This window comes from Sardina pilchardus, chromosome 17 (genome assembly GCF_963854185.1).
Source record: "Sardina pilchardus chromosome 17, fSarPil1.1, whole genome shotgun sequence".
NCBI classification, from domain to species: domain Eukaryota; kingdom Metazoa; phylum Chordata; class Actinopteri; order Clupeiformes; family Clupeidae; genus Sardina; species Sardina pilchardus.
In genome coordinates, this window is record NC_085010.1 from 2,147,766 (window position 1) to 2,160,346 (window position 12,581).

General features: G+C 46.2%; 1 protein-coding gene across 1 annotated transcript; it reads right to left on the reverse strand.

Annotated features, from left to right (window-relative positions):
• Positions 1-2,444: 2,444 nt before the first annotated feature.
• On the reverse strand, positions 2,445-6,482 carry LOC134062691 (uncharacterized protein K02A2.6-like). Its single transcript, XM_062518798.1, has one exon. It carries the CDS (start codon positions 6,429-6,431, stop codon positions 2,445-2,447), a length of 3,987 nt encoding a protein of 1,328 aa, XP_062374782.1. The 5' UTR covers positions 6,432-6,482.
• Between the last annotated feature and the right edge of the window lie 6,099 nt (positions 6,483-12,581).

Genomic DNA, 12,581 nt, shown 5'->3' on the forward strand with positions numbered 1-12,581 from the left:
GCGTGGTTTGAAAAAGCGCGGCTGAGCTTTGGGGTCAACACACAATTTCACTGTGGTTCCCCGGAGGGTGCCAAGCTCATCCCTAAAAACATCTGCATATTTGGCTGTTATGTCATGCGCTACTGTCATGTTCTTGATTTCGCCCCAAATTTCTCCCCAATGCAGGCGAATTTTCTGCAAGAGATCACGACCCAGTAAACTAGGCCCCTCCCCCTGAACCACTAACAGTGACACTGATGCCTTCTGTCCCTCGTAATCTATGTCCACATCTATAGCCCCAAGGAGGGGGATGCACTCACCCGTATATGTTCTCAGTCTAATATTGGTCTTTTTGAGTGCAGGTGCCTCAGTTGCCCTCCACAAGTTGTGGTATGAGTGTTGACTTATCACTGAAACTGAGGCCCCAGTGTCCACTTCCATTTTCAGGTCAGTGCCATTTACTTTCAGTGCTACATAGATGGGCTCAGCCCTGGACTGGCTGATAACATGGAGGTTGAACATGTCAAAAGAACTCTCCTCCTCTTCCTCAGGCTCGTCACCCTGCAGGCGATGTGCGCTTCTGTTGGGCTTTGATGTTCCCCAGTTCTTCCTTTGCTTATTTTTCGTTCGAAGAGATACCAGGAGGCTTCTCCACTGCCACTAGAAGAAAACCCCCTCAACTGGTGGAAAGCTCATGACACAATGTATCCTTACCTAGCCAAACTTGCTCAACGATACCTGAGCATTCCAGGCACCAGTGTGTCTGCTGAAAGGGTGTTCTCCACTGCAGGAGATATAGTAACAGCTCAAAGGAGCACTTTAACATCTGAGCATGTTGACCAACTCCTTTTTCTAAACAAAAATGCCAATATTCCCAAATTAATTGTATGACCTTGCAGCCAACAGGACTGGACTCTATCAGTACATATTTTTGTTTATTTTTCTCAATTGAATTGAAGCTCTAAATTGCTTTTTAATTTATATGATTCTGAGATGTATGTTACTCTATTATTTCTGCTTTATGTTACTCTATTGTATTTGAATAATTTAAGTTATGTGCTGGGAGCTCACCATTCATGTGAGAAGTTGTCTATTCAGAGAATAATTATGTCCTGTCCTGTAATAAGGTCCTGTGTCCTGAATGTTCAAGGATAACGTTTTTGCACTACCCTCCTAAGCTTTTGCACTTCAGTTATGTGCAGACCATAATAAATGTGACATTTGAGTTGAGTAGTCTTATTTTCCTCAATTTTTGTAATGCTTTTGAATAATATGAGGGACATGAATCGCAAAATATCGCAGAATCGAATCGCAATACTTGCTGTATCGCAATATGTTAAGAAACGCAATAATATTGAATTTTGGACCAAATATCGCAATACTATCGAATCCTCACATCTTTGCCAATTCCCACCCCTAACTTTAAATATGATTTACTTTGATTTAACTCCATGATTTTCATACTTGATCGTACAGACAAGTGTCTAGTCTCGTTGGAAAGCCCCGCTTCTGCTCTGTCGTGCAATAGAGGTTTCATCTCGCTGCAACTAATAATCACGGAGCAATGTAACAGAGAAGAATGGGTGTGTTTTTGACGCACTTTACGCAAACGATTTTGTGTTTTGTCGTCGATGTCAGAGAATCCTCTCTCGCATTCTGCTGAAGTAGCTCAAATGTGTTGCCTGCGATGACGAGTTTCTTCAGGCAGCACCCTTCCCTTGCCCCTTGCATTTTAATCCCGATACTCCTCGGCAGCCTGCCTTGTTGGCCCCCTCAGACAGTAATTTCGAGCAGAAACTAGTAGTGCCCTGGCCAGAACTAAGGGGGCTGGGCACTACCGGGCCCTATGGTAATTCGAACACTGGTGGCCAGGCAAGTGAACGCAGCTAATAGTAAACAAATTAAACTTTTTTTGACATAAAGACTAGTGTTGCATGGTGCACTGATACTACAAAAATATTGCAATACCCTGACATTAAAAATGTCACAACACCTGATGTTAGCCTACTTAACAATACTTTTAAAGGGATATTCCGCCATTTTTGAAAATACGCTCTGTTGTAACCGAGTGTATCTTTTAGTGAAACCACGCACAGACCAGGACAATGGTTAAGTCACTTTTACTAGACTTCATTTTAACGGCAGCCAACAAGATAAACATGAAGAACCCATGTTCCCACATTCTAGCCTGGGGAAACAATTCACACAACTAATGGTTCCTAGGGAAAACCAGTCCTCTTACAAAAGCCTACACACTTTTCACTATGCAACACTTCTCCCCCTTTAAGTGCAAACATATAATAGCACAAATCAAACCCCAGTCTGGATACCTCAGTCCATCCCTGGTTAGAAACATATAAAGCATACACATGTTACTTAACTACCATACCAACAATAACAAAAAGTTCTATCCACACCACTTATTGCTGGTCTCATTTGTCAACATTTGGAAACACAAATAAAGTTTAACAGGTCAGTCTATCTGGAGGCCTATGTTGCCTTGTTGATCTTCTTAGCTCTGGTGTGATGTCCCCAACATCAGGAGCAGGTTGTGCTCCCCCGAGCAGGTTTGGGGTGGAGGCAGGTGGCGCGCCCTGTACTGACAGTTCTGCAGGTGACACTTGCTCTTGCTCAGGTGCTTGAGGCCCCTCACTAGCGCCTCCCGAGCTGCTCACACCATCCTTGTGCCCAACACTCTGACGCTCCTCCCCACCTGTATCATAGCGGTCACGCAGATGATCCTGGTGCCTTCGCACCTGCCTGCCATCCGACAAATCCACCAGAAAAGACACTGGACCAGACTGGTGTTGAATAACTCCCGGCAGCCAGGGTGGACCAGTGGCAAAGTTTTTCACATACACTCTATCCCCTGGCTGAAAGAGTCTGTTTTTCGCATGTTGGTCCCGCCTCAGCTTTTGCTTGTCCTGTGATCTGACAACTCTTTCTCCCACATCCGGGTGGAGGAGATCCAGGTGAGACTTTGGCCTCCTTCCCAGTAGCATCTCCGCCGGGGCTAATCCCGTAGTAGTGTGAGGAGTAATCCGGTATTGGAACAGGAAACGAGAAAGTTTGGTTTCCAGAGAGTGTCCTGACATTTTTCTCAGGCCATCTTTCAGAGTTTCAACAGCTCGTTCTGCTAGGCCGTTGGAAGCAGGATGGTAGGGAGCAGTACAGACATGACGGATCCCATTTTTCTCCATAAATTCTTTGAAAACCTCACTGGTGAAGGTGGGCCCATTGTCCGACACCACTGTGTCTGGTAATCCGTGTGTGGCAAAGATGCTCCTTAGTTTCTCAGTGGTAACAGCAGCAGTCATATTTGACATGATATGCGCCTCGAGCCATTTCGAGTGTGCGTCCACCAGCACTAGGAATGTCTGGCCCATAAACGGACCTGCAAAATCCAGGTGGAGCCTGGACCATGCACGGCCCGGCCACTGCCATGGGTGAAGCGGCGCAGCCACTGGCATCTTCCGGTTACTTTGACATTGCGAACATGCCCTGACTTTCTCTTCTAAAGCCCCATCCATCCCAGGCCACCACACGAATGACCTGGCGAGGCTTTTCATCCGGGATATCCCTGGGTGGGCATCGTGCAGTGCCTCCATCACCTGCGCCTGCCCTGGGGAGGGAACGATCACTCTGGAGCCCCAAAGGATACAGCCATCAAGAACACTCAGTTCTAGCTTGCGCTTGGCATAAGGCTGGAATTTCTCCTGCTGTACAGCTAAAGGCCAGCCCTGCATCACCCATCTTCTAACTTGTGATAACACTGGGTCTCTATCAGTCCATGTTTTGATCTGCTTTGCTGTCACTGGAGCATTAGATAGTCTGTCCATCAGAAAAACTGTCTCTGGGGGAAAAACAGTGTGGCCAGGTGTTTCAGGGAGCGGCAGGCGACTGAAAGCGTCGGCATTTGCATTTTCACTACCTGCCCTATACACTATGTGATACTGGTACGCCGACAGGGTCAGTGCCCAGCGCTGGATTCTTGCAGACGCCATGGGAGGAATGCCTTTTATCTCACTAAACAGACCCATTAATGGCTTGTGGTCTGTGAAAATGGTAAAAGGACGACCATACAGGTAGTGGTGGAAACGTTTCACAGCAAAAACTACCGCTAATCCTTCCTTTTCTAATTGAGAGTACCCTTTTTCTGCTGCCGAGAGAGTACGTGACACATAGCTGATGGGCTTTTCGGTTCCATCCTCCATCCGGTGTGAAAGGACCGCCCCCACGCCATAAGGGGACGCGTCACAAGACAGGATGACATCCCTGTCAGGGTCGAAGTGCACCAGCAGTCGTTCTGAATGTAAAAGTCTTTTAACATGCCGAAATGCCTCCTCCTGTGCCTGCTGCCATTTCCATGGACTGTCTTTGTGCAGCAGCCGATATAGAGGGGCAAGTACCGTGGAGAGATCAGGTAAGAACTTCCCGTAATAGTTCACTAGGCCCAGAAATGACCTGAGCTCTGCTACAGTCTTTGGACTAGGGGCCTCCTTTATCGCCCTCACTTTCTCTTCCACTGGAGACAGACCTTGAGCCGAAATCCGATGGCCCAGGTATGTGACACTTGGAGCTTGGAAAACGCACTTACTGGTCTTCAGGCGCAGTCCAGCATCTGACAGTCTCTTAAGCACCTGGTCAAGATTTTGTAAATGTTCAACTTCCGTTTTACCTGTCACTAAAATATCGTCAAGGTAGACTGCAACACAGGGAATGTTTTGAAACAGATTGTCCATAGTGCGCTGGAAGATAGCTGGACTGGACGCAACGCCGAAAACCAGACGGTTGTATTTGAATAGCCCTTTATGTGTGTTAATAGTCACATATTGTTTAGACTCCTCATCTAGCAGTAGCTGCTGGTACGCATGACTCATGTCCAGCTTTGTGAATGTTTTTCCACCAGCTAACCTAGCAAACAGATCCTCCACTCGAGGTAGGGGGTATGTGTCAAGTTGGGAGGCCTGATTAATCGTCAGTTTGTAGTCTCCACATATTCGCAATCCGCCGTCTTCCTTCAGCACTGGCACTATTGGCGCTGCCCAGTTGGAAAATTCAACAGGCTCTATCACACCTGCCTGCTGCAGCCTCTCTAACTCTGCCTCTACCTTAACTCTCATAGCATATGGCACCGGGCGTGGTTTGAAAAAGCGCGGCTGAGCTTTGGGGTCAACACACAATTTCACTGTGGTTCCCCGGAGGGTGCCAAGCTCATCCCTAAAAACATCTGCATATTTGGCTGTTATGTCATGCGCTACTGTCATGTTCTTGATTTCGCCCCAAATTTCTCCCCAATGCAGGCGAATTTTCTGCAAGAGATCACGACCCAGTAAACTAGGCCCCTCCCCCTGAACCACTAACAGTGACACTGATGCCTTCTGTCCCTCGTAATCTATGTCCACATCTATAGCCCCAAGGAGGGGGATGCACTCACCCGTATATGTTCTCAGTCTAATATTGGTCTTTTTGAGTGCAGGTGCCTCAGTTGCCCTCCACAAGTTGTGGTATGAGTGTTGACTTATCACTGAAACTGAGGCCCCAGTGTCCACTTCCATTTTCAGGTCAGTGCCATTTACTTTCAGTGCTACATAGATGGGCTCAGCCCTGGACTGGCTGATAACATGGAGGTTGAACATGTCAAAAGAACTCTCCTCCTCTTCCTCAGGCTCGTCACCCTGCAGGCGATGTGCGCTTCTGTTGGGCTTTGATGTTCCCCAGTTCTTCCTTTGCTTATTTTTCGTTCCCCTGCACATTTTGGCAATATGGCCCTTTTTCTGACAGTTATGGCACACAGAGTCCTTGAACCCACAGTCATTTGCAAAGTGTGTCCCCCCACACCGATAACACTCTATTGACTTTTGGGACTTGCCTTTCTCGTCCTTTGATACGTGACGAACGGCATCTGGCTGCGCAGCCCCGTGTGCTTGTTGAATATCCTTAGTGTTGATTGCCGCCGTTTCCATTGCTTGGGAGATCTCTAGCGCTTTCTTGAAAGTTAAGTTAGCTTCACTCAACAACCGACGCTGTATACTATCCACGTTAATTCCACAGACCAGCCTGTCGCGCAACATATCTTCTAATACTGCACCGAACTCACAGTGCTCTGATAATTGTCTCAGCTCCGCCACAAATGTGGCCACTGTCATGCCTTGCTTACGTGAATGAGTATGGAATTTGAAGCGTTGAACAATGATAGATGGCTTGGGGTTGTGGTGATTTTTCACTAACGTGACCAGGTCCTGGAAGCTTAATTCTCCCGGTTTCCGCGGTGTAGCCAGGTTGCGTATCAGCTTGTACGTCTTGGCCCCGCAGGCGCTGAGGAGTACAGACCGTCGTTTTGACTCATCCGTAATGTCGTTTGCCACGAAAAAGTGCTCCAGTCTCTCAACATATTCCACCCAGTCACCGTCTGTCTCTACGTATTCACTGAGCGAGCCAACAGTAGACATGATAACTGGCTAATTGCTTAACTAACTGCGCAGTAACTTGGATTTCAACTGTATAGGCTACTCAGCAACTCCACCGCCGTTATCTTCGGTTTTAATCCTCGTCGCCAGTGTTGTAACCGAGTGTATCTTTTAGTGAAACCACGCACAGACCAGGACAATGGTTAAGTCACTTTTACTAGACTTCATTTTAACGGCAGCCAACAAGATAAACATGAAGAACCCATGTTCCCACATTCTAGCCTGGGGAAACAATTCACACAACTAATGGTTCCTAGGGAAAACCAGTCCTCTTACAAAAGCCTACACACTTTTCACTATGCAACACGCTCATTTTCCACCTCCCCTCGAGCAAAACAATCGATATTTACCTTGTTCCCGTTCATCCAGCCATTCTGTGAGTCTGGCGATACAACTTTTAGCTTCAGCCTAGCATAGATCATTGAATTGGATTAGACCATTAGCTTCTCGCCTGCTAGCTTCATGTTTAAAAGTGACTAAGATTTCTGGTAATTTTCCCATTTAAAACGTGTCTCCTCTCAAGTTAGAAAGTGCAATAAGACCAACTGAAAATGAAACCTGGCGTTTTTCTAGGCTGATTTGACATGGAACTACACTCTCATCTGGCGTAATAATCAAGGCAACTTGCAAACTACTGGCACTACTACTGCTTGTTGTCTATGGGGACTATTTTCAGATGCTGCGTACGATATCACTGCGCCTATGGTACGTTTGCAAGTTGCCTTGATTATTACGCCAGATGAGAGTGTAGTTCCATGTCAAATCAGCCTAGAAAAACGCCAGGTTTCATTTTCAGTTGGTCTTATTGCACTTTCTAACTTGAGAGGAGACACGTTTTAAATGGGAAAATTACCAGAAATCTTAGTCACTTTTAAACATGAAGATAGCAGCCGGGAAGCTAATGGTCTAATCCGATTCAATGATCTATGCTAGGCTGAAGCTAAAAGTTGTATCGCCAGACTCACAGAATGGCTGGATGAACGGGAACAAGGTAAATATCGATTGTTTTGCTCGAGGGGAGGTGGAAAATGAGCGTATTTCCAAAAATGGCGGAATATCCCTTTAAGAATGACTGTTCTTCTGAAGAAGCCTAACGTGCGGTCCGTGCAAGGCAGGTCTCCCCTTAACACTAGAAGCGCCGCGCCCCTCTGACCCACTTATACCTAGAAGCGCCGCGCCCCGGTCATTTGACCGCTTTGACGACCTACTAGAAGCGCCGTGCTGTTGTGAACTACTTAAAGCGCGGCGAGGCGGTCAAAAGACCGCTGAGTCCTTAGACTGGGATGCTGTTACTTACACATAATGACAGCTAGATGGCGCTTCGTGCACGAATCAAATCGTTTGAATACATTTGTCAGACTGTGTTGTCTGTGGTTGTTTCATTATGACATAGGCCTACAGCACGTTTGAGTTATCTGTTCATTTATTTGTGTTGATTTGTGTTGTTTGAGGAACAAACTCTGGAGGAGTTCTTGAACAAACCTTGAGCAAACTTGACTTTCAACTTTTTCATAGTATTTCATTTTTAATATTTCGTTTTTACATTTTGTATGCTAGCCTACTTAGAAATCTTGGCTATTTTAAAAAGGAGGCATACGCGTTCTGTGATTAGGAGCCTGACCCGACGGGAGGGGAAGGATGAAAAATGTCGACCCAACACCGGTGTTGTTGGATCTCGAGATCCGTAACCCGCAGTTCGGGTTTAGGCAGATAATCTAAGCTCTAAAATGAATGGGTGGCTAGTTCTAATTCACTCCCCAAATACACTTCTATTCATTTAATAGGTAGCTATGTTCGCGCCGCCGAAAATGACCGGACCGAACAAAGAGCCTAACCTAGTCTGGTTTCAATTACACAGTAGCCAGGATTTCATGCCGCATTTTACAGGCTACCGCGGCTACTTTTTAAGACAATGTTCATTCATTTAGGGAGAAGCATCTAGGGTCTAGCTACCTCGGATGGAGGGAGATAGAGAGAGCAGAAATGCTGAGCAGGCATAGGCGCGAGAAGTAGCCTAGGCTAATTAAAAATGATGAGTGAAAAAGATATTCTCCGTTTTGCGAATGTGTAGGCTATGTTTCGATGTCTGCTGAAAAACAGCAGCAATAGTCTATTGTTTCTACAATTTAAGCTAACTTCTATGTGAATTCGTGATTATGGTTTGAGACACAGATTGACCTAATGAAGGGACAAAGCCGTAGCCCACTGGTTAGAGCCTCAGCCCTTACGCCCAAGAGTTGCTGGTTCGATCCCCGACCTGTGTAGGCTATGGCAGAAGTACTTTTGAGCAAGGCATCAATGAAGTATATTCTATTATTTTCTATTCACACAACTAGGCCTACACGCACGCTGGCGAATTCGAACATTCTAAAACGCGCATATACGATGAAACATGATAGCGCATTCTTCCACGAGTTGCATGTAAACAACAAACAGCCAGCCTACAGCCATGCAGTGGGGGTGGGGAGGCATTTGCCAATGCCACAGTGATGTCTGTAGCCTAAGATCATGTCCACACGTAGCAAAACGACCCCCACCCCCCTCCATGAACTGGTTAGACGTGTATGGGGGAGGGGGAATGATCGGTTTCAAATAGGCTATGTTTGCAATGTGTGTTATGTAGCCTATAGACCCCGAAGCCATTTGCTTTGAGAATAACGGCTGGCTGAAGTTTTCATGGCTGATGATGGCTTTAGTTGCCACTTCATGTCTACAGAACATGCAACTGAGTCCTGTGTAGCCTATCGTAGCAACGAGCACAATACTGATATGGTGTAGCTATCCAGTGGGAATCGTTTATAGGCTCGCGTTTATTTTTCGCGTGTGTCTCTGATATAATTATTTTTAGATGCAAAAAGTCTAACTGGCTTAGCCAAAGTTTGTCACTTCAATGAATTCAGTCAATGACCTATAATATTACGTCCCTGCCAGGATGTGAACACGGGTCTTCTGCGTCGCAGTCAGGGAAGTTACCGCTGAGCCACTTGTCGTTCTACTCGCTTTGCGACGCAACTTAGTGAGTCCAGGAAACAAGTAATGTCTCAGTTTTGCTCTCAGCAAAATCTGGAGTATAAAAGAGGGCCGTGCTGGTGTTGCTCTTTACATCCATCAACGACAATGAGAGTGGTTGTGTGGCGATGACGTATTTTGACAGTTCAGTCATTTGTGCGAAGTCGTAGGCTACTCAGAAATGAAAGCCTACCTGTAAAGTTTGATTTCGTAGCCTACTTGTAATTTTTGAATTCGTTTTTTTCCCCATCCGTATTCTGATGGATAAAATACACACAATATATTTTATGCACGACTGGACTCATTTGAGAACTCACAAATATTTATTTTATGCACGACTACAAATACGAACCTGCATCAAATCTATGACACGAATATATTGACAGCTGTCTCACTCCATACAAATACAAGATAAGATATACAACTATGAATGTACGTAGGCATACGCGCCCTACGTACATAAATAGGCTACGACGGACGAATTTCAGCTGAAAATATGTTTTGCACATGTAGGCCTGCCTAATAGAACGTCGCAACATTTTCAAAACAAACTCGCATTTTACCACTGTAAATCGCCTCCATAGACTATGCCATGTAAATGAAAAATAGTTATTAAAATAAATCACATATAATACATATTGCACATATATAAACTATATGTTTTATGGTAAAATATTATTCTCATGCCCGACTGTCAGGCTATTCGTCACCCCGTGACATCTCGCTTGCTGTGGATTTAATCGCTAGGCCTGTTGGACATATTCCAAGTTTTTATGATCTGTCCACACAAGAAAAGGATGCTGGGCCCCCTCTAGCCAGTGTCTCCACTCCAATGCCAGCTTCATAGCCAGTAGTTCTCGGTTGCCCACATCATAATTCTCCTCCTCCTCCGAAGAAGAAGACAGCTTGCGTGAGAAAAAGGCACAGGGGTGGACTTTACCATCTGTGGACCTCTGGGATAATACTGCTCAAACTCCCACGTTGGAGGCGTCGACCTAAACAATGAACGGTCGTGTGGGATCCGGGTGACAGAGGATGGGAGCTGAAGTGAAGCGCCGTTTCAAAGTCTTGAATGCCTGCTCAGCCACGGACGACCAAGAGAGAGGGGAGTTACCCTTTCGAGTGAGTGCAGAGATAGGAGCCGCAATAGAGCTAAAATTCCGGATAAACCTCCGGTAAAAGTTAGCAAACCCTAAAAACCTCTGTGACTCCTTGATGGAGTTGGGGGCAGCCCAATCTAGAACAACTTTCACCTTCCCAAGATCCATCAGAATCTTCCCCTCCAAGATGACAAAGCCCAGAAAGGATACCTCTTGAACGTGGAATACGCACTTCTCGGGCTTGACGAATAGATTGTTCTTGAGAAGACAATCGAGGACTAACCGGACATGATTGACATGATATTGCAGGCTATGAGAAAAAATCATCCAAGTACACAAAAACAAATTTATCCAGCATATCTCTAAGGACATCATTAATCAATGCCTGGAAAACAGCAGGGGCATGAGTGAAACCAAAGGGCATGACCTGGTATTCGTAATGTCCCGTGGGGGTGTTGAACGCAGTTTTCCATTCATCACCCTCACGGATACGAACAAGATGGTAGGCATTGTGAAGATCTAGCTTGGAAAAGATTCAAAGGCTGAGGGAATGAGTGGCAGAGGGTACCGATTCCGTATAGTGACTTTATTGAGACCTCTGTAGTCGATACATGGGCGCAGACCTCCATCTTTCTTATCCACGAAGAAGAAGCCAGCCCCAGCAGGTCAGGATGATGGACGGATGAAGCCGGAAGCCAGCGCCTCCTTGATGCACAGGTTAGGGGTGCAACGGATCGAAAAAGTCACGGTTTGGATCGTTCCTCGGATCAAGAGTTACGGATCGAATAATTTTTGGATCAGCAAAAAAAAGAGAAATCTTTCTGGGATCATAAAAGAGATGAGTGTCTTGCAATGCTCCTTTATGATTTTAGTGAGCACAAGCTCTCTCAAGATGTACAAGTTAGCCAAGGTTGCGTAGCTTATTGCTGACATTGAACCCAACAGTAGGCTAAGCCTAAATGACCTAAATATCATAGCATAGGTAGGTGCGCAACAAACTTGAGAGATGTAAGTGTGCACAAACAAACTTGATATTAGGCTATTATTGTGTTGCTGCTGTGCAGCCACATCAGCACTTAAACTAGAAGCCATGTATTGCTGGTTATGGCATGACCGCTAATAACGGGCGTGAGGGCAGAAAAGATGCGCAGGCAGGCTAGGGGATCTAGGGACTAGAAGCATGCCTTGTGGACACGCATGTTACATCAAAAGAACACACAGACATTATTATTAATAATTATTATAAATCAATCTGCGGATCATGTGTGTGCCGAACCGAAGATACTGATCCGAACGGATCACGGATCAATGATGATCCGTTGCACCACTAGTACAGGTCCATAGCTAGACGTTCTGGTTCTGAAAGTGAGATGATGCATCCTCTAAGTGGGCAAGTCCCAGGCAATAGATCAATGGCACAATCGTAAGACCTGTGAGGTCGGAGGACAGTAGCTCTCTTCTTACTGAATGCTTTGCTCAGGTCATGATACTCGGGAGAGACTCGGGACAATTCTGAAGTATTAAGAGACTCGGAAGAAGGACTTGGGAAGCAACAGGTAGCATGGCAAGTGGGTCCCCACTCGAGGATTGAATGTGTGGTCCAATCAAGCCGGGGGTTGTGCAGGGTCAGCCAAGGAAATCCCAGGACCACAGGAAACTCGGGAGACTGGATTAGGTGGATGGACAGCTCCTCCCGGTGGACACCGATTTGCAGCTTCACTGTAGAGGTTACTTTAGTAACTAAGCCTGCACCTAAGGTTAGAAGTGGGGATTGCTAGCAGTTGTGCAAGAGTCCATGAAGTTGCCGGCTGCACCGGAGTCAACAAAAGCCTGGAGAGGGAGTAGCTGCTGGTCCCAGGAGACAGTAACAGGAACAAAAAATCCAGAGGCTGGAAAATCAGGCACAGTTCTCCTGAAACTGGACGAGGCTTGGCTGGGCCATCAGCGGGTGGAGGGGAAGCTTGGCTACTGTTGGCTGGCATTGCCATGGGAAAGGACATTCTTGAGCTCTGGGGTCGCTCCT